Source organism: Melanerpes formicivorus, unplaced genomic scaffold (genome assembly GCF_026170545.1).
Source record: "Melanerpes formicivorus ecotype bairdi unplaced genomic scaffold, bMelFor1.0.p_v2 SCAF_28, whole genome shotgun sequence".
Taxonomy (NCBI): domain Eukaryota; kingdom Metazoa; phylum Chordata; class Aves; order Piciformes; family Picidae; genus Melanerpes; species Melanerpes formicivorus.
The window spans coordinates 6,300,427-6,327,932 of NW_027142380.1; the positions used below are offsets into that span (position 1 = coordinate 6,300,427).

Consider the following 27,506-nt stretch of genomic DNA (forward strand, 5'->3'; position numbering starts at 1 on the left):
TTTGCCCCATTTCCTCCCCAACCTATGAGATCCATCCAAACCCAAAAAGGAGCTGACAGTGCCCGAAGTATTTGCAGCAGGGTACATTCAGCGCGGAGACATTTGCCTCTTTGCTCAAAGACACGAAGGACTGGCCCAATTCCAGCTCCCCCTTCTGCTGCAGGAAAGATGGGGAAGCAGCTCTACTAGAAATCCTGCACGCAGCACATGGTTTTGCTCTTACAGACTGAAAAGTCCCCTTTCTTTAAGCTAACTCACTTCAAAACAGTATAAGCTCTTAGCAATCAGCTGCCCTAACAAACCCTGCTGCAGTCAGGCCCTTAAAATAAAGGCAAGTGATTATCCGACTAGCTTCAGAGTAAGTTTTGGACTAAACATATTTATATATAGGTGCACTCAAAAATGATTGTGAATGAATGTATTAATGAATTGCTGGCTAACATCCCTGGATTCGTGAAGACAAGAGGGAAAACATGCCTCAATTCAGAGAAGGACAACAAAGTGCAATCAAGACCAAATCAGAATAAACCAAATTAAATACCCTAAGCTGCTTCAACTATTTGTTTTCCTAAATTGCAGTCAAAAGGCAATACCTTGGAAACTGTCACTGCCCCAGAGCTTTCCTGCTCCCTAACTCTCTGCAGACAATGCATGCTTCTAAGTCATTCCTAATTTCAATCTTCCCTCAACTACCTGAATATTAAAGGACAAAAGAGTTGTTAAAAAAAAATAAATAGAAAAAAAAATCAGGAAATCAGGAACTGGTTTTTGAGGGCTGGAAGAGCAATTAGGAATAATTACAATGTTTTTGTGGAAGTTTTGCAATGTATGTTCCCTTTAACCAGCTGATTAGGTCCACTTGAGCTAATGAATGTTTTCTTAACAGCCTTCCCATCCATTTAGATTGCCAGGTTTTGAAAGGCTCTCGAAAACTCCCCAGCGTATCAGGGGCTGCCTGTCCAACTGTACAGACAGAATTTAGCCTGGTCAAGGCTTGTTTTCTGGGTCTTTTAAGAGAAGAGAGAGATGAAGAGAGAGATGTAAAGCTCCCTGATCACATCTCATTGCTCAGGCTCCTCTGTGCACCAGCCAGACTCCCATTACCCAGCCCCTGCTTTTGCCAGCCATGAGTTTAAACTTCCTGCATTTCTACTATGATCCTCTTTGAGATCCAACACAATGTGGAACAAGAAGGTGTCACCTTCCTAACTCTCCTTCCCATACAAAAAGAGCTGTAATTGTAGTCTGAGACACAAAACAGACACAGACTGGTTAAGTAGTGAGACACCTCAATAAAGGAAGCAGTTGGGTTTTTACCTGCCTGGTTTGCCATCCAGTTTTGAATAAAATGCAAGTTTGTCTGGGACTGACAGCAGGAGCTTGCTAGCTCAGAAAAACAGCCCCATCAGGATCACAAGCAGCAGCTGGCAGAGCCCCTGCACCCCTGCCTTGAGAGATGCACAAGAGAGCTGCTCAGGGGCCTGTTGCTTAACATTCCCAATGCAGCTTGATTAAAAAAAGGTTTTGAAAGTCTTATTTGATTATTTTTCTGTTGTTGTTGGGGGGAGGGGGTATCAAAGGAATGGAAATCTGGAAAGGAACTGGCTGCAGGGGTTGTGCAGTCAAGTGCTGCTGCACCAGCCCAGCACACTGCATGTCAGAGTTAGACCTAGGCTGTTTATAAGGTTGATGGCAAATTCTGACCAAGAGCTAAATTATTCACCTCTGGATCTATCCCCCAAGGGATGGTTGGCTAAGGGCAGCGTGGAAGTGCAGCGTTTGCAGCAGCCTTTTCCCTCGGGAAGTGCTTTCAAAGCACCTCTTGGTACATGTGGTGCCCGTAAGGAGCTTTGGCAACCCGCGTCCCAGGAACTGGCTGGGAATGGCAATCTGCAGACAAATCTTGGCAATTCAGACCAAGGAAACAAAAGATTTCTGCCTGCAGGAATGCACCCCACCCTGATGAAGGAAACTGCCACCCTGTTGGCAATGCTGGAAGTAGGGATGCATTTCAGCCCCTCTGCTGCACTTGGCTAGCTGGCACGCTACCTTCAGCTGAAATCTTTTTGGTTTAAGTTGCTATACCTGGTCACAGAGGGAAGCATTTGAGAAGATGGCAGGAGAGCCAAACTGTCCCACCTGCAGCAATTTCTAAGCGAAGGAGGCAGACAGCTCCCACCTGTGCCAGCATAAACTGCCAGAGCTCACCTAGAGCCATCCTTCATCTCTTACATATTAAGCCATTCCTCTAAAAACTTCTTCAATCACCTTTTTTCTCCCCATTACAATGCATCCTTGCTCAGTTTTCACTGGCATTGAGAAGAATCAGCAATATCTTGGCACCAAACTGTCCCAAAGTGTCAGTGCTTTGGGAGAGGTGGTGCTCAAGCAACTTGCTACACATCTGGAAGGAGCTGGATTTCAGAGAAGCCTTGTATAAAACAATGATGTGTTTAAATAATTCTGCGAGCTAGTATCTCATGTCTAAAGCAATGGCTTCTACTTGGTGAGAAATAAACACTGTAAAAGAAATCTCTGCCTAATTAGGGCTGCCTGCTGGGAAGCCTCTACAAGTGCTGCTCTGTTCTGAACCATTCAGCAAAGCAGGACAGCAAATTTACACTGAGTAAATGTTCTGGAAGGGAAATCTTTCAGCACCAGCTCTCAGTGTATGTTGAATTAAAAGAAGAGAAATCATTAAAATTGCCCAATTCAAAACTAGTATACTCTAACAAAAGCATTTCTGAGACTAAAATGTCTTCAAGGCGACCAGCATCAGAACCGAAATTCTGGTAGATTTGAAACAATACCATAGCAAGATTAGTTGTTCTCTTCAGACATTATAGGTCGTTTATCACCAGGGAGTTGCCCACAGAAACACAATGAAGAGGGAGAACAAGTCAAAAAGCCAGCAGACTGCCTTCTCAAATTCCCATCCCCCCGAGGATCACGATGCATTGGCTGAACACAGAATAAACTCAACTCATACCATAGCACATGCTCCATAAACAAGACAAGGCATTGTTTATCTCGCCAGCGAGGAGAATGGAGATAGAGATAAAAGGGAGATCTATTCTGTTTCGAAACACATATGAACTTCTGAGACCTGTTTTGTGCTTTTCCTAATTGATTCAGAGGAGACTGGGGACAGGATCTTGGCATGCCACAGTACAGCAAGCAGGAGGCATCTCTCCAAGAAGAAGACATCTCTCGATATCAGCTGCAGCTGAAGAGGGAATGTTTGCAAAGCAGTAGGACTGCAGAGTTAATCCCAGGTCTGAGCTGAAGTCTGAACAGAGGTTGCCAAATCTAGGCTTTTTTATTCCCTATGTGACTACAGGATTATAACCAACTGAGCTGCAGCCAGTGTGCAACCACTGCTTTTATCTACAAAGACAATTTTCAGGAATGACAAAAAAGTAATTCACTATTTTTGGTCTACTGCAGCTCTGGAACACAATGCTTCCCTTGGTGCCCATCAGCTCAGTGTCCAAGGTGATGGGTAAAACACGGGTTCGCTTCACTAGAAACCGCTTCCAAACCAATACCACCTTTCAGGAGTGACTTAGAGCCACAACACTCCTTTCTCTAACCATCTCAGGTCAACCAACAAAATATTAATAGCCAGGCTCACACCTTCCAGGCCAGCTTTACAAACAGACAAGGCAGGTTCTCCTGGTCCAGCCCTGAGTTACACACTGTCCTCTCCAACAACACAGGCTCCCCTTACAGATGACTGGGAGCACATGTGCGAGCGCTGGCAAGGCTGAGTGATACAGATCTGCAGATTGCTTCATCCAGCTCTGTCGTGCAAGTTGTTTCCTGTGAAGACTTCTCAGTCTTGGACTTCACACGACAGTGTTGATCCAACAACAAATTCTTGGGATAACCACTGTGCTCCAAGGCTCATATTTAGATTTCTTTGCCTAAAGACCTACTTGGATAAAGCCAAGAGATTTCACTCTTTGAGGAAGGTGGTTGTGTTTGTTGAGATTTAATTGACATTGTGTTAATAGGTGCACTTAATTTGATGTGTTTTTAATTAGTATTAAAATATATATATAAATCTGAATATGGCCTTGGTCCTTACCAGCCTCCTGTGATGAACACACTAAGCAAATGCAACTACATTCGAGAGCAGCCATTAGCACCACAGAAAAGACACAAGGAGAGAATAAAAGCCCCTGGTGTGAATTCAGGCACCAACTCCTGTTCACAGCCTCCCACCTGAAACTTAGCAGCTTTCCCACTGCGGCCAGTATCCAGGAGGTTTGCACAATCTGTATCTTTAAAGTTAGGAAAAGCCAGCTCAGTCTTCATCAGACTTGGACTCAGCCTTTTGCTTTGATTGAGTTAATCAGCTGCTTGTATATTTAAACATCACTCACTGGAGAAGTGGAGCACAATAAGGATGCTCTTTCCCAGATGGCTATGGATAAACACAACAGCACTTTTGATCCACAGTATAAACAGCAGGATGATACCAGCACATGGAAGTTCTGAGTTTGGCTCCATCCTGAGAGGCAAAGCAAGAAAATTCTACATAAACCAGCAAAACTAGAACCTCTGCTCCAAAAGACAGGCACAGTTTACATGCCTACTGTTTCAAAAAGGATTGTCCTTGCTGACTTCTTAGAGATTCAGGCAGGCTATACAGACTCAAGCTATACAGACTCTTCTCTTTGTGAAATATATTCTGACACATTCATTAATGTGAGCAATAATACTGGTTAAAAGGAAACTCTTGCCTGCCATATCACAGACAGCAAGGTCACAGCTACAGTGAACCAAACAGCAGCATCTCGAGATTTTAACTGGAAAAAAACCCAAATCTGACCCAGGCTCTGCTTTCCTCCAGAAGTGATCTGCTTGCAGTCATTTCTGTGGATCACATCACAGTATCACTAAGGTTGGAAGAGACCTCGAGGATCATCGAGTCCAACCTGTCAGAAGCACACTTTGAAATCCTGAAACACTTTTTGTATGAAGGAACTGTTTGCATATTTAGCCACACATTACAAGTAGTCATGGCTCAGGACAAGCAGTGATTTAAGCCATTTGTACCCTCTCCTATTAACACCAGACACAAATCTCTAAGGATACTACAGCTATCTCCATCCCCACATTTTGGGGCAGCCCCAAAGGCTTACTGGCTTTTGGCTTATTGGCATTAAAGGTTCCCTCTGCATTTATGCTCTCCCACCTTCCCTTTCAATGCCTATTCTCTGTTGTATGATTACAATTACAGCAGAGCAGACAACTATTACTGTTTCCATTGTAACACTTCCAGAAGTGACCTTTGTTTTTTCATTTTTTCTTAAACAAAACTCCTGCCACATTCAAAGACAATGCCTCGTAGCAAACCATTGCAGGGTGTGACTTGGTATCTGGGCCCTGCTGACCTTAAAAGCTTTTCTTAATCTGCCTGGTTGCTGTTGTAAACTGAAATCCCACAAGCATTAAAACTGCTTGGTGAAGCAATGCTTCTAGCCAGGCAGGCTGCATTTTCTTGGAGAGTGTTGCTGGTCACAGCTGGACATCTTGGCTAGAGAATGATCAGTGTTTGACCTGACTAGAGCATCTCTTAGATGTTGCCTAAAACTAGGGAAGTGCTTAAGAGCAAGAAGAGCTCCTTGATGCTCTCCTTCAATGATCAATGGCTGTGTTAACTATGACATGATTTTTCTACAATTCCTCTTGGGTCAGTCTCATGCAGAACAGACATGGGATGAAACAATTTGCTTCACTAATCAACACAAAGGAAGGACACAGGAGTGCAAGCTTCAACGCATAGGTATATAAATATACCCAAAGAAACCAAGTGATAGCATGCTTTGGAAAAGGAGAAGGTCAGGTTGGAAGCTTGAAGGGGAACTGCTCTTAACAAGGAAGTTTTGTCAAGCTGGCTTTGGGGTTTTTTTTGGCACAAATACACCAAACAGTATCTTTTGCAAGTGTAAAATTCCCTGGCAGGAAGCACATGCTTCATGTGTGCTCCTGCCCAGCTCATACCTGGGGAAGGAGAACAGCAAAACTGCAGGTCACCATCTCCTCACAGCTTAGATGTTTCTATGAAGACACCACCAGTAAGAAAGCACACAAACTTAGCCCAACAGCATGGCTCTTCCTTCCAGCCAAGCGAGTTTAAATAACTCTTTAACGGCTGTCAGGGCTCAGTCCTGTCACAGGAAGACACGTGTGGCTACAGGACAGGGCGAGCTCCCAACACATCACATGCTTGTGTTGCGTGATGGGTTTCCAAGGCCACTGGCAGAAAAGCCTGCTTGGGCTCACTGAGGGGGGCTTTGAGGGAGCCAGATATGCAATATGGGACCCTCTGCCCTTCTTAAACAACAAGGGAGGTCGTTGGCAGAGTTTAGTCTGCAGAAGACATGCTAAAGAGCAGGGAGGTGGAAAAAGAGAACAAACTCCAGTATTTAGCACTTACTCTCAATCCCCCCTTACAATTCATTGCACCACGTTGCCTAAACAGGCCTGAAGTTCCCCTTGTGTTTCACAGATATCAGAGGAGCCTTTTATCCCTTCAGACACACAAACACCCACAAAAGCCAAGTGAAAACACTACTCAAGTAACAAGGCCTTTAGCTTGGAACTTGTGGAAACCCAGTTGCTTCACACTTTTGTAGTTATCCCTGGAGGCTGCCAAAATTCCTGTCCAGACTCTCCTGAGACCACCAAACTCAAGATGACACACAAGGCAAAGCTCCCATAGGGATTTTCCGCTATTACATGAGAGGGAAAGTTTCACTGCCTCAGTGCCAGCAGAATTCTCCTTCTGCCTCCAGTCCTTGATATTTTGTTCACTACCCTAATAAGCAACAGCTCAAAAAGTACATTGTGACATGCAACACCATCCCACCTCCCTCTCAAAAAGGGGAAAGATGAGATGCAAAAAGACTTACTTTTCTGGGCTTGACTTTGTCTTGCAAGTCGTATTGGCCTATTCCTTTGTAACTTATTCCAAGCCACCACGGGATTCCTTGTTTATCCTGAAAAATGGATGTGCACATGAAGCAAGAGCTGCTTAGGAATTAGACAATACCAAGATTCCAGCCCGTTTCAGTCTGTGACAAGCACGAGTAGGTATGGAAGTAAGGCTATTTTTTTGCAAACAAACTGATGTGAAGTGGATTGCTGGAGTGATGTCGAAACTTTCTGCGCCCACCCTCTCAGGCAGAGGCAAGAATATAGGAGGTGGTTGTGCAAAGTGGACAAAAAAAGCGACAGTGCTGCTGAGATGAGGGAGTGTCACTCATCACAGGAGTGGCTGTGAAGGAGGAAGGATATGAGACAGGAGAAAAATAAAAATAAACTGCAGCCAGTGACTGCATCCACTAAATTCAGACACGGACAGCCACGGGAAGAGAGAACAGTGCAAAACATCAGCTTCTCCAGTACCACAGCCGTGGCCATGACTCAAAGTAAGGAGACACCATCTCTGCTGATCTCTTCTGTACAAAACACTGTGGCCCAGGCTCTGCTCTACAAATGGGAATAAATGGTGCATGTCCATCACTCTCCAAAGATATTTCTCAGCATTTCCCCAGTCCAAGCACGCACCCACTAATCACATGCTACTTAGAAGCAGTCTTTTCTACACTGTGGTTTTGGGTTTTTTTTTTTTTCCTTAAACTAATCTTGATTAGAAATATCTCTGGGGAAACTATTAACTGCTTTGGATCTAGAAGTGATAACTGGTTTAATTAAGATGATAGGAATTTAGCTCCTGATAGGATTAGAGAAGGTTTTACAAAGATTCTTTTCTGTCTTCTGTGGCACATGATGCTTTCCTGTTCTCTGGGAACAGTTTTTAAAGAATACTGAAAGGGTGGAAAAAAAAATTACAGAGGTTGAAAAGATGCTGGGTTTAATATTGATAGAAGGGTACCAGATCATCAAACTACTCCTATAGGAATGTAATCACACGTTACAAGCTAAGCAATCACATTATCTACGAGCACTTACGAACCTTTACTCCGTAGTAATGAACTCCATATGTTGGCAAAGCTTCTACCACTTTCATGTACCTGTAGACAGATTTATAGCATATCAGATGATTTTCTCTGGAGAGAAATGTATCTATTAGCATATTTTTTTTCACACATACATTTAGGACATGTCATTTATCACTTCAGCATTTTGAGAGTCTTAAGAGTTGAAAGCCCACGCTTTCAGATAAAACTCGGCATTCTGACTCGGGGAAAGCTGGGATATTTTGGCCCTGCTAAAGCAAGTGGAAAATCTCTCTCATATAGCAAAGTATCCAATCTCTTATCAGAAGGTCAGAGAACTAGAAAGTAAAAATTCTGAACTGAACATTTGGCAATAAAGCCCCGCCTAGAGTATTCCATTATGGTGCTCTGATTACAATGGATTTGCTCCAAATGAAAGTGTTTATACAGTTGTACAACTGTTGCATGAAGCAAATCAGACAACCACTGAGCAATGTTTTCCCCTTGTTCCTATTGAAAGAAGTCTCTGAGTTACTGAGACAGAATTACAGGCATCAAGGTACGTAAGGAAAAATTACAAGATGTCTACATCATGCAGCCATGGAAATCATCCCAAACTTTCCTGTAAACTAAAAACAGAATTCCAGAGGCTCCATATGTATCTTGGAAGACCTTGTTCTTCTGAAAGCCAATTTCTGAACATCTCAACAAACACACATTTGTTGTTTGTTTGTTTAAAACAGGACCTAAGGTAATATTTGGCCCAAGTTTGGTGTGAAAACTAATTGACACCAAACAGGGTATGGAGAAGAGTCTTCCAATAAAGTGAAGCCCAAATAATTTCTTTTATAGTTGAGATATCTGAATGAGGACACACAACCTTAACTACAAGCCTGCACAGTGTGAAACTTCAAGTGATTGAAGTTTGAAATATAACTCAGTAAAAAAAAAAACCAACAAACTAACCAAACAAATCAGAAGTCTGACAGATACAAATAGTAAAGTTTGCACACTGTAATGGGCAAAACAGCCTGCGTTGCCACTTCAACAAAAGAAAGGGGGAAGGAAAAAATAAGGAAAGGGGGAAGAAAAAAAATAAGGAAAGGGGGAAGAAAAAAAATAAGGAAAGGGGGAACAAAAAAATAAGGAAAGGGGGAACAAAAAATAAGGAAAGAAGGAAGAAAAAAATAAGGAAAGGGGGAAGAAAAAATAAGGAAAGGGGGAAGAAAAAAAATAAGGAAAGGGGGAAGAAAAAAATAAGGAAAGGGGGAAGAAAAAAATAAGGAAAGGGGGAAGAAAAAAATAAGGAAAGGGGGAAGAAAAAAATAAGGAAAGGGGGAAGAAAAAAATAAGGAAAGGGGGAAGAAAAAAATAAGGAAAGGGGGAAGAAAAAATAAGGAAAGGGGGAACAAAAAATAAGGAAAGAAGGAAGAAAAAATAAGGAAAGGGGGAAGAAAAAAATAAGGAAAGGAGGAAGAAAAAATAAGGAAAGGGGGAAGAAAAATAAGGAAAGGGGGAAGAAAAAATAAGGAAAGGAGGAAGAAAAAATAAAGAAGAAAAAAGAAAAAGAAAAGTAGAAAGATCATCTTCATAAATTAACAAGTGTCATACTCACTGAACAATGGCTTGTCCTCTGGTCAGCCCTTTAATCTGTATATAATGCTCAATTACTCTGTCCTCACTGCAAAACAAGCACAAAACCCAATTTAGAGGCTCAGTGACTTTTTCCATGTGTGACAGCATCTGTTGAAATTCAGCCGCCTGCTCAGCATGCAGAGCAGTGTTCCTCTGTACATTTCCTGCTCCGGTTTACATTCTGTTTCTTGCTGATTTCTTTCCCACCCTTCGTTAAGCAGCGTGGAGCTGCCTGGCTGTTCCCTGCCATCGGGTGTCGCGTTCCAGGCTAATTAACGAATCGTTTGGGATCAGCCTGCTCTGCTGCAGATGCTGCTGCAGAAGAATGCTACTAACTGTATCAATTAATTTTCACATTCTAAAGGACCAAAACTTCAAAGGATAGTTAACCTTCCATATGCAAGACAGAAGTAGTTAAACCAGAAAGGTTATTATGCAAAAGCATTTTTCCCCCCTTGACATTCCATAGGTGAAAAAAAGATTTGTCAGCAATGACCTTTGTGCATTTTTTCCTGTGATACACTTAAACATTTAGCAGAATACAGAATTAAATATGCATTTATTTAAGAGTCAGAAAAAGGCAAAGAAAACCCCAGCAGTACTCATTCTCAAAAACCCCAAATCATAAGCAAGTACTGGCATACTTGAAAATCCATCAGGTACAAATCAAGCCTAAAATAAACAAATGAGGGAGTCAAACTTGATCAAAAGTCATCAATTCCAAGGAAAAAAAATTCATTGATTCATCATAGAATCAAAGAATTGTTAGGGTTGGAAGGGACCTTAAGGATCATCTAGTTCCAACCCCCCCTGCCATGGGCAGGGACACCTCACACTACAGCAGGTTGCTCACAGCCACATCCAGCCTGACCTTAAAATCCTCCAGGGATTCTACCACCTCCCTGGGCAGCCTGTGCCAGTGTCTCCCCACCCTCATGGGGAAGAGCCTCTTCCTAACGTCCAATCTGAATCTACCCATCTCTGTTTTTTTCCGTTCCCCCCAGTCCTGTCACTACCTGACACCCTAAAAAGTCCCTCCCCAGCTTTCTTGTAGGCTCCTTTTGGATACTAGAAGGCCGCAAGAAGGTCCACTCAGAGCCTTCTCTTCTCCAGACTGAACAGCCCCAACTTCCTCAGTCTGTCCTCATAGGAGAGGAGCTCCAGCCCTCTAATCATCCTCGTGGCTCTTCTCTGGACACACTCCAGCACCTCACGGTTCCTCCTGCAATAGGGGCTCCAGAACTGGACACAGTACTCTGTGCAGGGTCTCACCATTTGAGCCCCCAAATTGGACCTGCCTTCCTGTTTCCAGCTTTTCTAGCTTATTTTTACTCCTTGTCTGTTGAGGAGAGCAGCTGGGTGGGCATCTGGCAGCCAGCCATGGTTAGCCCACCACAGAGACTTTACTGTGTGACAGCTGAAGAGCAAGGTGCTCTTTGCAAACCCAGGCTTGGCTGGAGTTCAGATTTCAGCTCTTTCTGACGCATGGTCCCCTGCATAATCTGATCCAGCCGTTTCTGATCCAGCAATTTGATTTGGGTGAGCTTTCAATGAGGGATTTGCATTGGATCTTGCATCCTTTCTAACTCTCTAAAAACTGGAAATGCTTGAACATGAGCAATGAACATCACACAGGCCGAAAACTTAAGTTTGTAAAACTGTTTAAAAGTGATTCAGCCATTATCATTCAGAGCAATAATTTACATGTTAAAGTTAATAGCTCACCAGTAAGCGAGTGAAGGATGCTCCTGTAGTGTCTTGGTAGGAAAGACAGGCAGTGTCTTCAAGTCTTTTCTGGTGATTTCGTCACTAAAAAGCAAAAAAGAATTGGTACAGAGTCACTGTTAGTGAATCACAGATGCAAGCATCAGTTTCAGGAGGAGGAAAGGGCTGTATTTGCTGCTCAAGAAAAGGGTGCACTGCCCCATATCAGGCTGTCATAGCAACGTAACTCTATAGGCCCTCTCACATGACAGTGATGTATACGGTGTCATGCAGCCCCCATGTTGTAACTCATTACACATAACACGTGATCCTCGGCCACGGCTGCAGCGGCACCCTATCAATATTTATTTTGCACACACTCATTCCGTTTGCTGAGTGCGGAATGAGGCTTGAAGCAGCTGCAGAAGGAAAGCCTTCGCCCAAAAGCAAGGCTTGTGGAGCTGTTCTTTCACTTTATCGTTAGCTGAAATCCTACCTAGACAGCAAGTTTCACGAAGCAGCCTGCTATTTGTCAAATCTTTGGGTTTAACACCCATCTGGTTCAGCACAGTGGGTTTTGGTTCATATACTGTAAAATATTTTCACTTGAAATAGTTTTCCTGGACTGCTCATTGTGCTGAAAGCTCAAATAGTTTGGACTCCAGTCCCAGCCTGGAACAAAATAAAAGAGGCTGAAGTACGTGAATGCAATTTGTCACCAAAAGAAGAGATAAATCCCCAACCAGCAGAAGGTTTAAAAACCTACTTACAGGCATCAGTAAATTGGTTAATATTTTCTGTTCCTATGCTCCATTAATTAATCAGCTGAACCTTGCACGCCTCATTTCTGCAGGATTTCAGCATGCCTTCACAGCAGTGCCAACAAGCACCAGCTTGACTTTTCTATGTAAAGAATGCACCGAGTCACGTCCATCAGCATCCACCTCAGCTTTCCTTGAAGGTGTTTTTCTGCTCCTGCCTTCTGTTTCCACCAGATTCTACTACTGAGCTACGTTCCCCCTTTCCCCTCAAAACCAGCACCCTGTGCATCAGTAGAGTGGTGCAGAGCACAAAGATCTGTTCCGTGGGCACCGTGGATCAGCCTCTGCAGACTGAGGAGGCAGTAAACCCCTGCCACCTTTCCATTTCACCCAGCAGATGTCACAAGGAAAGAGGAGTGAACTAAAGCTTTTTTGTTCCTCAGCAAGCATGGGCTAATAGCTCTGCAAGCTTCTTCCCCAGCCTTGCCAATGTGCCTCAACCCTGACTAAGAGGGACCACCTCTGGGGACGAGGAAACAGTTCAATCAACAGCCTATTTATTCTTCAACGTCTTTGATGAAGTTGCCAAGAAAGGGTCAATTAGCACCGAGGAGCTGTTGTTGCTGAGCTTTGCAGGCAGGGCCAATGCTCTTCTGCCAGGAGTATGCACTTTTCTTTGCAAGCTGGCCAGAGCCCAAGTGCCACAAACAACGGGGACAGCTGGGCAGAAAATCAGGATCTCTCCTCCCAATGCTCAAATACAGCCAATGCTCACAAAAGCCGAGGAGGCTTTATTCACCCTTTAAAAGCCCATTCTGATGGGATCAAAAGGTTGTGGGACATCTCAGCTTGCAGCGAGAAGGTAGGTTACCAGTGGTTTGTAGGGATGTACTAAAATGCAGAGAACACCCTCCTGAGGCCTCAGAAACCAAAAGAAAAATAAATAAGTCCCAAACCAAAGCCCCCAAACCCTGAGCAGCCTGACCTGATCTCATAGCTGACTCCTCTCAGAGCAGGAGGTTTAGTCAGACACCCTCCTGAGGTCCCTTCTGACTTCAATCACAGACTGAAAAGATAATTGATTTTTACTTTACTATGAGGGTGCTGAGACACAGGAATGGTTTGCACAGAGCTGTGGACACCTCATGCCTGGAAATGTTTAAGACCTGGCTGGATGAGGCTCTGAGCAGCCTGGCCTAGTGGGATGTGTCCTGGCTCATGCCCAGGGGGTTGGAAGAGATGATCTTTAAGGTCTGTTCCAACTCAAGCCATTCTATGGTTCTGTGATTACAACGAACGTTTCCTCCTATTTATAAGCCTGACTCACAACTGCCATGGCTGCTGCAGCAGCCAGGGTTGGCAGGGAAATGCAGTGAAGGAGGAGAGGTTTTGGAAGGAAACAATAACAAAATAGCTCATTTGTACTGAACGAAAGGGCTGTTTAAATATAGATTCTCAACCAGCAATATTCATAATCAGAGGTTTAATGGCTGGACTCTCAACCCCTATTTAGAAACCTCCTTGCCAGCAAACAACAAAACGCCCAAGGGAGGGCTGAAGCACTGAGGAGGCTGATGCTGGGAGGCAATAGCTGAGCTCCAGCAAAGGCAGCGGGGACAGGTGACTCTCCAGCTGTCACCATCGCTGCTGGGTGGAGAGCTCCCAAGCTCTCCTTTGCCAGCCATTATGGGGCCAGTAGCTTCCCTGTCACTGAGACACTGCAGAAATGTCACAAACCCTGGCAGCTGCATCCTACCATGCTGCTTTTTGCCCAGCTCATGGCCTCTAGCAGGGGTATTCACCTTCCTGTTTGGATTTTGAACCCCTTGCCTCTAAGACCTAGTTCAACAGCAACCTTAGCCTCATCAAAACAAGGGCATTAGTTAAGCCTGAGTGATGAGTAGCTGCTCATCAACATGGAAACGTCTACCACTGAATATAAATCGAGTGCCAGCCAGCCAGCACACCCACCTCCCTGACAAGCTTTGTGGGCTCTGAGCTGGAACATTCAGTGACCAAAGGGCTGCAATCAGGCCTGTGCCATCAGATGGAGCACATCACTCCAGTGCGTACCCACAACCACAGGCCCTGGTGCAGTACCTTAGCAGGCAGAGCCCATGGAGCTGTGACAGGTTACAGCAGAGCAGGACCTTCTGTGTTCTGACAGCCTACAAACCCATCCAACATCTGGCAATAGCAAAGAATATCATTAGAGAATACAGAATTAACCAGGTTGGAAAAGACCTTTGAGATCACCAAGTCCAATCTATCAACCAAAACCATTTAATCAACTAAACCATGGCCCTAAAAGGATTATCCAGTCTCTTTCTAAACACCTCCAGTGATGGTGACTCCACCACCTCCCTGGGCAGCACATTCCAATGGCCAATCACTCTTTCTGGGAAGAATTTCTTCCTAACATCCAGCCTAAACCTCCCCTGGCACAGCTTGAGACTGTGTCCTCTTGTTCTGGTGCTGGTTGCCTGGGAGAAGAGTCTGACCCTTGCTACAACCACCCTTCAGGTACTTGTTCTTTTTTCATGAGGCATTCTTCTTTTATTAGGTTATTCTTTTATGAGGCAAAGTTGGGACTTGCCTTCCTGACGGGATCCAACCTCATACCCTGATGTCCGGACACACCATCCCCATCCATCTGTAGCTGGAGGGATTCCATCAGGATGGATTTTTAAAGCCCAAAGCCTCTGAGAGGCCACATGAGGATTTTTTTTTTCCCTTGCATAATTGTAAGATAAAGCATGAAGCAATCTCAGAAAAATGTGAAAGACCTGGGAGAAACAGGACACAGCTCCTTGCGTGCCGGATGCCTTCAGACAGTGCAGGCTGGCACGCAGCAGCCCAGATCTGCTGACTGCATGCCCAAGGATTAGCATTTGGGATGATTCACAGCTTCAGGGATAAAAGTCTCAGATGGTACTCCCCCTCCTTCCACAGAGTTCATTATCACTTCATCTGCACTAAGGAGCCCAAGCATGTCTCCCCTTGACCTTCAGAATCACTTTCCCAAGCCCTCCGAGACCCAGCTGTTCCGCAGAGGTTACAACCCCAGATAGCAGGAGCAACAGTTTGAATCATTACCTTGTTCCTGTTTGATTTCACAACGATCACAGTGATACAGAAATCAGAGGGCAGACAGACCTGGCTCCAGATGTCCAACCACTCTTCTATGCTATCTACCAGCCAAACACACCAGTGTTGTATCTGGCATGTCCTTGGTTGGTTCTCATCAAGCCAGGAGGAGGACTCAGCTGTCGGGGTGGAGAGGCCCACTTGCATTTAATCTGACCTCTGCTACAGAGGGGGCTTCTTGATTGGTGGCTCTTGGCAACATTTCAATGTATAAACTTAAACCACTCAGAGTCACAGGGAATGAACATGTTTTTGGCAAAAGGTTTGTTTATTCCCCATGAGAAGAATATAGGAAACTCTCATCTCAAATATTTTTCCACTATAAAGAGGAATTAAAGAAAACCAGCAGACAGACCCTTTCCTTCCTATTCCACCCTCTAAACAGGGGTGCCCTCTCCAGCAGATCCTGAGCAGGACTTGAGCTGATCTGGGCAATGTAAATGGAAATCTACATCAGACCCTCCCTATCTTGCATCTTGGTGCCATCCATATTTAATTTTCTGTCCCAGAATGAAAAGCTACTGCCCCCAGTGTCACCCTGCTCATCATCATCAGCTCTATGGAGACAGAGCAGAAACTTGTCCCTAAAGTACCCACCAGTAACATTTAACCAAGTAAGATAGGAGAAGTTCCTGCATTTAACCATGTAGGAACTCCCATGGATAGGAGTTCCCACATTCAGAGTCATATCTCTAACGGCAAACCTGGACCAACCCCAAGTGCTCCCTACAACTTGCTGATGTTGCAGTGAAATTTTAGGCATCCTGCTAAAAAATCTGGGAAGGAACCAAGCCAGGCTGTCATGGCACATTCTGCCAGAGGACACAGTCTCAAGCTGTGCCAGGGGAGGTCTAGGCTGGATGTTAGGAAGAAATTCTTCATAGAGAAAGTGATTGGCCATTGGAATGGGTTGCCTGGGGAGACAGTGGAGTCACCATCACTGGAGGCATTTAGGAAGAGACTGGATGGGGTGCTCGGTGCCATGGTTTAGTTGATTAGATAGTGTTGGCTGATAGGTTGGACTCGATGATTAATTCTGGTTAATTCTATTCTATTCAAGTGCATTACTGAAAATATTACATATTTATGCTCTCAGAAATCACCCAGCTTGTAATCAAATGATACAGCACACCCTGCTAGGCAAAAATTTACAGAGCCATGCTAATTAGGACCATTTGTCAATGGCTGCCCAGGCTATTCCCTGCACCCACTGCCACAAACAGCTTCTGCCTGTTGCTAACATAGGTATGGGTTCAGATGTAACAAGATGTGGTTAATGAGACTGGCAGGAAAAGGTGAAGAGCAATAAACACACCCAGAGCAGCAAAAGCAATACGTTGTGCTACAACATAAAAGCTTATCAGCCCACATCGTCTTTGTAAATATTAACAGCTCGATAAAGAGAGGACTTCAGACAACTTCTAACTGACTAAAGTGCTGGCAGGTGCTGAATCTCATGGATAACACTTTGTAATGGAGGAATTTGTCACCTGGGAAAGTGCACTGTAGAGTGACTTTCCTCTGTTCTCAAAGCCTCCTGACCTCACATAAATACTCTTGTATTGCTACCCGACTGTGAGAACTCCTGGGTCCACCTGAATGTCAGTATTTTACATCCAGTTGATTCTTGAAATGAATTTTTGAGGGCCTTGGTTTTAGAAAAATATTGACCAACCTCCCAAGTTAACCTGAAAGTTACTTCATGGACACCTATAAATCAGCAGGTGCTTCTGAGAATCACAAGTGAGATACAAAAAATGGAGAGCTTCACAACTAAATGACAATAGGGAATCACCCTGCATCGTGAAGATGCTTCACAAACTTCCCATGAAGATTTTTTCTCTTACTCTGCTCAAGATATGTAGTGCTAGCAAAAGAAATGGAATGAAGCTGGAGGTGGGAAGGTTCAGACTGGATATGAGGAGGAAGTTCTTCACCATGAGAGTGGTGAAGCCCTGGAATGGGTTGTCCAGGCAGGTGGTTGGGGCGCCGTCCCTGGAGGTGTTTAAGCCCGGGCTGGACGAGGCTCTGGCCAGCCTGATCCTGTGTGGGGTGTCCCTGCCCATGGCAGGGGGATTGGAACTAGATGATCCTTGTGGTCCCTTCCAACCCTGACTGATACAATGATACTATATTATGATAAACACACAAAAGTTGCACACAGACCAGGTACTTATAAGCTTTACAGTCTAAGTTGTCAGAGGGCTAGTCAGGTTACTTAAATGATGTTAGTAATGGTCCTGCTTCTTGAGGATAACCACTGACTTCCTTTGCCATGCCATTACAAGCAATGCTGTAACAGTACAGGAACATCCTGTGCTCATAGAATCATAGAGTGGTTTGTGTTGGAAGGGACCTTTAAAGGTCATCCAGTTCAACCCCATTACAACCTGTCACAGGATTCAGTCTCAAGCTGCACCAAGGGAGGTTTAGGCTGGATGTTAGAAAGAAGTTCTTCATAGAAAGAGAGATTGGCCATTGGAATGTGCTGCCCAGGGAGATGGTGGAGTCACCATCACTGGAGGTGTTTAGGAAGAGACTGGATGAGGCTCTTGATGCCATGGTTAGTTGATTAGGATGATAGGTTGGACTTGATGATCTCAAAGGTCTTTTCCAACCTGGTTAATTCTATCCTAAAACCTGACTTTGAATGTTTCCAGGAATGGGGCATCTACTACCTCTGTGAGCAACCTGTTTTACTGCTGCCCACACCCCAGCCTGAGGTCCCAAAGTGACTTTCTAAAGTGAGTAGGCTTTGGTGATGCCACTCTAAGTTGTTCCTATTTCCAAGGTTCACAGATGAGAGTCAGCAACATAGACCCTCACACTGCAGATGGGCTCCTTCACCAACAGGTGCCTTTTCTATAGGCTTTTGTTTTGCTCTGAAATAAATGGGAGGGCAAAGCATGGCAACCTCTCACTCCTACAGAGGTTGGTCTGCCTTTCAAGGTACTACAAGAAACAGGTGTGAGGAGGAAGCAGCAAGCCAAGAGGGGGTGGAAAAAGAATGAATGGGGTTAAAAGTGCAAGAGGAAAAAAAATGAGGGGAAGGAAGACAGAGCAGGGAAGGTACAGGGAGAGACGATGGATTTAACAGCTTATGAGTATGTCAGAGCAGCAGGATCTTGGCAGCAGGATTTTGAAATGTGCTTGCTGACAAATCCTCTTTTGTGACAAATGCCAGACGTTTCCCATCATTTCCCAACCTTTCAGTTTATGGTCTGCTAGCACACTCAAGAAAGTTATTTATCTATTGAAGGAAAAGCAGGATCCGGAAAGGCCACGAACAAGGGACTCCCATTGGCACAGGACAGCCGGAGCTGAACCTGAACCCCCTCAGGCAGTGGGGAGCTTTGCCTGGGGCAGGACTGCAAAGTCTGCCACTTGAATTCCAGATAACAACTGCCTGCTCAGAAAGGTATTTGAAGGACCATTTCTAAAAGCCTTCCAAACCCTGTACGTGAAAAGGAACATGATAAGCAGTGCAGATGGCTTTTTCAGCGCCAGGCTTGCTGCAGCCATGCTGTGGATTCTCATGCAGTGCTGCCACAACAGCTTTAAGGACCTGCACAAGACAAAGGGTAGCTGGTGCTTGACAACTCTTTCCCACACTTAGCACAGGCTGGATCACAGCCTTGAATCCTCAGGCCTAACCTCCACCTCCAGCCCTACTGCTTTAAGTTAATGTCTTTGCTTCCCAAGCTGTGCTTGGCACTCAGAAAAAGCAGCAGCAGCACTGCTCTTGGGTGACCTTACTCATTGCCTTTGGAAAAGCAGACCAAGAGCACCAAAGAACAAGCAACACTTCCCATATCAGCTACATGCACACACTTCTCTATGTGAGGACATGGGGCCCAGACAAATGAGGATGTAAGGTGCTCCCAGAGAAACTTTGGCCAATGAGGCACTGTTCCATATTCCCACTTTGAGGTGAGGAATGGGGTGCTGAGGAAGCAGTTCTCAATGGCTAGAGAAAATTCATGACCTGAACTTGGCCTAAATTCTCAGGTCTTCTTCTACAGCTCTTGATGTGCAATAGGAATATTCTGAAGATAAAGCCCTTTGGACCTTCAACACCACACCTAGCATTGGAGGTGGCTCACAGTCCCATGGATCTGGTAGAGGAGATCCATGTTCACAGAACTGCTGAGCCACACTAACAGCACATGGTAGCACTGCTTCCCTATTAGACCAGACAGGAAGTGGAACAGCTCTGCTTTACCTGGGGATTTACTGCAAAGCAAAAGCCAACTATTCCCAGTTGATACGTCTGAGGGATCCCAAACCCTTCCTAGCAACAGCAGACTGTTATTTCTAACATTCACACTTTCTTCCTGTTCACACAAAAGTCAGCTTAGCCCTATTAGCTGTGAGGTTTTAGCATGTCTGAGTACAGCAGCAAAGTTAAAAGCTTGTTGTCACAGCCCTGTGTGCTGATACAGAGGTACATGGAACCACAAGAAAAATAACACATCCAAATAATGATAAGGACCTCACAAATCTGCAAAGGCAAAAAAAGCTGAGGCTGAAAAGCTGCTGCTCCATTTCCTCACAGTACAAAACAGACCCCACGTGACAGATCCCAACCAGCACGGGAAGGAAAAGCTGGAGAGATTTATTTTTGCTTTCTTGAAGTGAGGATGTTGCTTAGAGTCAGACCAGAGCCCAGACTCCTGTTCACAGGTGACAATGAAAGACTGGAGATACTCTCTGTAGACCTGAAGTTTTCCAGATGCTCCACAGAAAGGAGGTAAACACGTGACAACACCAAACCCATGAAACCTGATTTTACAATAGGAAAAGGCAACACATTTTAATGCTGAACCATAGAATCAACAAGGTTGGAAGAGACCTCAAAGATCATCAAGTCCAACCTGTCACCACAGACCTCGTGCCTACTAGACCACGGCACCAAGTGCCACGTCCAATCCCCTCTTGAACATCTCCAGGGACGATGACTCCACCACCTCCCTGGGCAGCACATTTCAATGGCTAATAACTCTCTCTGTGAAGAACTTTCTCCTCACCTCAAGCCTAAACTTCCCCTGGCACAGCTTGAGACTGTGTCCTCTTGTTCTGGTGCTGGCTGCCTGGGAGAAGAGACCAACCCCCTCCTGGCTACAACCTGTACTTGAGGGAACTTCTAGGGACAAGGAGGAGAGTATCTTATATGTGAGGCTAGGGATGCTATGATGCTACTCCAAGCCTAAAAACTACAAGGGCTAGGTATCTCAAATTTGTTCCCTGCATGGGTGAGAACTTTGGGATGATGAATTTTCTTGCCTTGTCTCTCCTCTGTTGTGGCAGATGAGCCACACAAAAAAAGCCCTCCCTAGGTGGCTGGGGAGAACTACTTCTCAAAGTTAAAAAGTGGCTTAAAGGAAAAAGCAACAAACAAAGAAAAGAAAAAGAAACTGTGGAAGAACAACTGAAGACAACAAAACAGGAGGACTCTCTTGGTGCCCCTAAGGAAACAGTATTGAACATCATGCGTATGAAATCTAAAAACTCCTGTTCCTTACTGAACTGCCACAACTACATGTAAATATTAACTATTACACTGCCCTGTGCAAGTAGTAAATTTCATGAGATCAGATTGTTAAATTATTGAAAAGAGGTTTGTTTGGTTTTTTCTTTCCTTCTTCATCTAATCCTTTTTGCTCATTTCACCCACAGTGCTTCCACCTAATTCAGCCTAACTCATCTGCTGCCTAGTAAGCATACTACAGGAATTCCTTGAGAACTGCTTTAAAAGAGGAAATTGGGGGGTGTGGGGGGTAGAAATTAGAATTTAGAATAGAATAGAATTAACCAGGTTGGAAAAGACCTTTGAGATCATCGAGACCAACCTAGCATCCAACACTATCTAATCAAGCACCTCATCCAGTCCCTTCTTAAACACCTCCAGTGATGGTGACTCCACCACCTCCCTGGGCAGCACATTCCAATGGCCAATCTCTCTGTGAAGAAACTCTTCCTAACATCCAGCCTAAACCTCCCCTGGCACAGCCTGAGACTGTGTCCTCTTGTTCTGGTGCTGGCCACCCGGGAGAAGAGACCAACCCCCACCTGGCTACAACCTCCCTTCAGGTAGTTGTGGACAGCAATGAGGTCTCCTCTGAGCCTCTTCTCCAGGCTAAGCAACCCCAGCTCCCTCAGCCTCTCCTCATAGGGCTTGTGCTCCAAACCCTTCCCCAGCTTAGTTGCCCTTCTCTGGACACATTCCCGCAAGTCAACATCTTTCCTAAACTGAGGGGTCCAGAACTGGACACTGTACTCAAGGTGTGACCCAACCAGTGCTGAGCACAGGGGCAGAATGACCTCCCTGCTCCTGCTGGCCACACTGTTCCTGATACAGGCCAGGATGCTACTGGCCCTTACATCACTGCAGGTAGTTTGTACACTTTGCTCTGCCCTGAACTGTATGAACCTACAAGCAGCACCAGCAGGAAAAAAAAAGAAAGAGTATCTCTTGCTGTTAGAAGTTTAGCAGAAAATGAGGGTCTTAATTCTTTTTCTTGTAATTGCACCTGGTTTACACAGTGAATTTCCACCTTATATTGAAAAATAAAACACCAGGAGAGAACATTTCCATCTAAGAAGTTCTCAAGGAGATCAAGTTCAGAAGCATCCTGCCTGGCTCCCCTCTGCCTGCTGCCTTTCCTCAGCTACCTGCTCCTCACAGTGCACTGGACCATAAAATGAACTGCAGTGACTCATCAAGAAAAGCAAAACTTGCACACTGCTGAAGAAAAATTATTTGGTTTCAAGCAGCTTTTCTTTGAAGAGGGTATAAAATTCAATTAAGCAGAGAGCTCCTTGGGAGAGTGGATATCTGATACCTGTCAAGGAATCATTATTTCATGAAATACAACTCAAACATGACTTTCTCTAAACTTATTTACTACCGTGGCCCATTAGATGTTCCAAAATAAAGGGAAGTAAACACTCAACCTCCTCAGCAGACAGGTTCTAAGTTAATAAATCTTTGCTCATCTTGCTTCAAATTAGTTCTTCATTTAAAAAAAAGTGAGCTCAGGAAAAGCAGAGGGCTGGGTTTGACTGAAGCAGAATTAATGGTTCATGAGCAAGTGCCTAGAGAGGTATTCAGAGGAAAAAAAAAAGTGTGCAGAGTCGCAGCTGAAAGGCAAAATACACAATGACTCACTGGGCAAACAAGGAACACAACTGTATCACCAGTGCTGAGCACTGATTTCCAGTGAGGCAGACACAGCCCACGGGGTCCTGCTGGAGAAAGGCTCTGCAAATATCAGTGCACAGGCATTTTAACAGTGCACTTGCATAGAGGAGAAAAATCAAACACTAAACCATGGTGCTGCCTACAACAGGCACCAGACAGATGTCCTGAGAGTGTATCCTATGTGCCACATGACCTCTTCTGTGCCACCCACTGACACCTGTGCAATGAAATCCTCAGGAGCTGAACAGAAACATCCGCACTGTGCTCAGGTCTTTGGCCTCTGCCTTGTAACACACCACCAATCCCAACAGCCTGGAGAAGACCTTGAAGTGAATGTTTCACAACACATCTCCTTCTTTTGGGGCAGCCTAAGAGGAGGAGGTCTGTGGAGCAAAAGGCTTTGTGCTGAGGACATGACTCCCATAATGTATCCATTTTAGGGCTTTCTTTAGGCCAGCTCTAGCCTGGACCCATAGCCTGAGCGCACATGAGGAGCTAGCACTCATGTGGTAGGCTCCATTCATAGATTCATAGAATGCTTTATGTTAAACGGGACCTTAAAGATTATCTAGTTCCAATCCCCCTGCCATGGGCAGGGACACCTTCCACTAGACCAGGTTATGCCTTGTGGATCTACCTTGAGCACTCAGAGACCTCTTCAGGATGAAAATCTGAGAGAGATGAGTAGCAACAACTGGAAGATTTGGCCCAAATTTGTGCTTCTGCTTCAACCTCAGCCCTGGACACAGCCACACCCAGAGTCTGGTGAGATTATCACAAACAGGCTGGACGAGCTGCCTCTGATAAATCTCAGGTGTGTCCTGTTTCTGAAGCTACCTTAAGGCTGAGGCAAGCAGCACACTGAACAGGTGCTTTATGATCAATTATTAACTTCTTCCAAGCAGCTAGTTTCTATCACTTGCCCAGGTTGTCATTCCCACATTCTTTTCTACCAAGAGATTTTCCAATTTGTCTGGCAAAACAGACAAGCAAATGCCATCCTCCAAAAAACATCTAACAGCCAGCAATCACTCTTAATCAGGAATAAACTGTTAATAGCAGTTTTTCTGCACCTAGAGCCAGCACTTCATTTGTTTCCTCACTGAAGTTTGTAAATTGGGGAGTTTCTGAGCCAATTACTCCACAGCCAGACTTTGCAGAGTATCTCTCACACCAACCTTTTCCTTTTACAAACTGTGTTTATCAGCCATGTAATGATAAAGCCTGGTGCCTTGCACATGTCAGCTATCAGGAATTCATTATTTTGGCTGTGTTATGCTATACCAGTCAGGAGTTATCTCTGCAGCCCACGGGCCAGAATTAAAACCGAATGTGTCAGCTATTTAAAGAAAATGGAAGCCCTCCTCCAGCAATTTAATTAACTTGCAGGGAGCATGGCTGGGTTTCAGTCCTGGAAACCCAACTGGGGCAAAAATACCGTCCAAGATTGTCAGTCAGAAAATAAACTTCTTTTTTTACCCCTTTTTTAAATAAAGTTACTTTCCTTACATAGCCCTTGCAGCTAATCTGATTTTAATAAAGCTCTTCCTAATGCTTAAAGGACAACATTTAGGCCATCTCAGTTATAAACTGTCTCTTCTCATCATGCTACAGAGGAAAATCATACTAAATATTATTGCACAGCATTTTAGAGGGCAGATGCTTAGACTGTAAACTAAAGCCAGCTACATCTTTTGTTTTCCAAAGAGCAAAACTTTCTATGTTGCATATTTACATGGTGAATAACTACCAGGCTGATCTGTTATTTTGCCTGCCAAGACACTGGCTTACTTGGAAATGTAAATACAATTACTAAAATAAATAGAACATGGACTTCTCCCTCCTCAAAACTGAGCCATATTAGAAGCTGCAACTTGAACCAAGTTCTCTTTATAAAAGTCAAGATTTAGTGAAGTCAGGCTTGCAGGTTTTTCTGTCTATTTGCAAATGCATACGGAGGAGTGCAATTAACTAACCCAAGCGTTTCCAAACTATCAATGACTAATACTTTCCTGGAGGTTCTTATCACAGGAGAAAAACTGATAGGAATTCAGTTTCAACAGAGCAGCAGTCAACTAGAAGCCATAGATGAGCTGTGAGAAACGAACAGGAGTTGAGTCCCTCCTCTTGAGCAAAACCTGCCTGGTCATTGCACAGGTAGGCAGAGAGCCATGGACTTGCAGCATCCCAGGCTTGCTGGGACCATCAGAGCTGCAGGACTCTTGGGAGGAACTGCTCTGTCTGTGGCAGTTGACCCATGCAGGGGGGAGAGGAACAGCTCACTGGGCATCCCTGCAATGTGGTCTTCAGCACACACAAGGGGTAATTATCTTGGCTGGGATCACCAGTTCAGTAAACAGGAAAAGGAACTGGGTGTACAGTGAGCTACAGTGATAGTAGTCGACTGTCATCTCTGTTAATCATTCCTCCTGTGGCCTGCAATCCTTTTAGGCTGCCTTTGAGAAAGCAGGGCTACCCAAGACAGGAACATATGCAAGGACATGCTGTGGGTGCAGTTTTGAAGCAGGTACTTGAAGTATTAGCAAGATGTCTTGAAAGGCAGGATCCTCTCAAGTGGGACTTGGGTGATTTACCCTAATAAAGCCTCTCTCTGAATGACAAGGTGAATACTCTTGTGCTAAAAGTCCAGCAAAAGATCCTAGCATCCTAGTGCAAATCACCTGCAAGGGCCAAACTCTGCAGTCTGGTAGCACTGACAGCATGAAAGTATCAGGGTCTTTAAAGTCCCTCCAGAGTGACCTTAGTGGTGGAGAAATCAAAAGTTTTTCCTTTCTCCAGGCACCTACATCTCAGCTTTGCTCGCTGAAAATAAACAGATTTCAAAAGAATGTGCTCACCCACTCAGCCCAGAGTAAGGGAGGGTGTTTCTTGGAGATTGCTGCTCTCTGCCATCAAGACTTTATCTCAGAGCAGTGGGTTGGGAAAGGGATTACTGCAGAGACACAGGTGTTGGAAGCGTTTGGACCCTGGTACTGACCTGCCTGTTCCCAGCTGAAGTCAGTGTGAATGCCACTCAGTGACCTCACCAAAGGATGTATCCCTATGGAAAAGCTCCCTAGAGGATGTGTGAAGAAATCAGCCAGGCAGAGATGACCTGCATTGCCTGGACTGGCCCATTTGTCACTTCCAGAAAGATAATCTCTAGAACTTGAGGCAATTCTTGTGCTTACCTGCGTTCATTCATCACTAACCCTGTACACAAAGAAACAAATTCACCTCTGTGCTCTCATGTATGCACAAATGGTGCAAGTGCCACATTCCTGAAAGTGATTCAAAGTGGAATTGCCAAACAACAGAAGAGAATGAACATGCCAAGCCCAAGAAACCACAGATGGAGGCAGGCACACTGCACAAGCAGCACTGTTCCATGGAACTGTTCTTTGTAGCACCGGTGAGTTTGGCAGGGGAAAGCAGTCCCACAGTATCTTTGTTAAGATATGTTGGTAATTAAGCTAGTGCTTTATCAGTGGTGGTCCAAACGACCACTTGTGATATGTAAACTGGAATTCCTTCACTTCTGCTGTGCTCACTGTGCCTGGGACAGCTGGCCACGCTCCTTTGCTGTGGAGCCGTAACATGTGTTTTGTTTAACAGAGGCAACCACTGCTGCAGCTACTGGCATGCAACTGTTAGGGGAAGAGCTGCACTTGGAAATCACTTTTATTGCAGAGTATTCTTCCCTCTGATTTTCTTGAAACACACTTGAAGGTAACCACAGGCAATCCGCTCCTTGCAGCGTGTCTGCGGAGGCATGGCAAATAACCGCGGCCGCAGTTCTTGGGTGTGTGAAGCAATACTTACAAACCTATTTATGGCAAGTGATAAGGAGTCAGTGTTAAGTCTAAACCACTTCAGGGAGGTTTTCACCACAAAGGCAGTTTTTAACCATAACCCCTTTTCTTGAGAACTGAGAGCACGTGCCACGAGTTGCTACAGCTTAGCAAGTTACTTCTTGCTGCAAGCTACTACATGGCTGCAAGTGAGCAATGATTTTCTGGTTGTCTGTGCCTAAACTAAGTTTAGCGTCCTTGGGAGATCAGGTGAGAAAAGCAGTCTTTCCAGAGAACCCTGTAGCACTCTGTGACTATAAGCAATACACTGTGGGTCACAAAGTAGGTCTAGAGCATGAACAGGAATAGAAATTGTCTGTACAGCCAGCCCATCCAGTTGATCTCAGTCACAAGGACATCTTGTTCTCCCTGCAGGTGTGAGAGCATGACAAAAAGGAGGTGAAGGTTGTGATGGTCTTCACAGAGCACATCCCTCAGTAGAGAAAGGAATAGCATTTCAAAAAGGGGTCTTGGGTAGCAGCACTGACACTTACTTGACCACTGCATACTGACAAAAAAGCAGAGTACCTTGCTGCTGGAGGCTCTGGCAGTCAGATGTGACTTGCTCCTGTGTTTGAGCAGGTAACTCTTAACTGACCAATCTCAAAGCATGGTTTTTGAAAGCTGTTGTAACTAAAGCATAAACACATCTTGCTTTCTACAGGGACACTCACCAAGTAGTATAATATTAACATGACCAAGCCAACCTCCTGAATTTCTGTTTGCTTAGTGAGCTGTTTCTAATTGAAGGTCTTTTCTTTGGCTCTAACAGGCCTGAGTCCAACCCCACCTCCTCCCTGCGGCCAGTTATCAGAACCAGTGCACACAAAAAAAAGCAATCTCCAAGGGTGAGCCCAGCCTGATGGTGCAGCATTAGACAGTTAAAGCCCAGCAACTGGGTCGCACACCAGCTACAACACAACTGACAGGTCAAGTGTGGGAAGGGAGAGGCCCCGCGGGGCAGCTGCAGAAGAAAGGCTCTCATTGATCTCCAGCACGGGCAGCTGAGGGGCTCCGCGTCCCTCTGCCTGCGCTGCCACCCTGCAAGCAGGCTTGCAGGCAAGGTCACCCAGATGGGCCCAAGGCACAGGGCAAGGCACAGGCTTTCTGGTCAGAAAGAATGAGGGCTTCACCCCCGAGTCACTTAGGCACCCATTTTCTGGGGAGGGAAACACAGAGGGATGGCCTGACAAACTGTTTTGACTCAGAGATGCTCACAGAAGGCATTACTCAC

The 27,506-nt window shown here is 44.9% G+C and overlaps 1 protein-coding gene across 5 annotated transcripts in view; it reads right to left on the minus strand.

The window, feature by feature from the left end:
* FRMD4B (FERM domain containing 4B) overlaps positions 1–27,506 on the minus strand; it is a 151,469-nt gene that overhangs the window by 19,960 nt on the left and 104,003 nt on the right. For all 5 annotated transcript variants that reach the window (XM_068154341.1, XM_068154340.1, XM_068154339.1 and 2 more), the window contains exons 8-11: positions 11,334–11,417; positions 9,589–9,654; positions 7,991–8,048; positions 6,924–7,010 (exon numbers count right to left, since the gene is read on the minus strand). In XM_068154341.1, the coding sequence (XP_068010442.1) occupies positions 6,924–7,010; positions 7,991–8,048; positions 9,589–9,654; positions 11,334–11,417 (295 nt within the window). The remainder of the gene's footprint in view (positions 1–6,923; positions 7,011–7,990; positions 8,049–9,588; positions 9,655–11,333; positions 11,418–27,506) is intronic.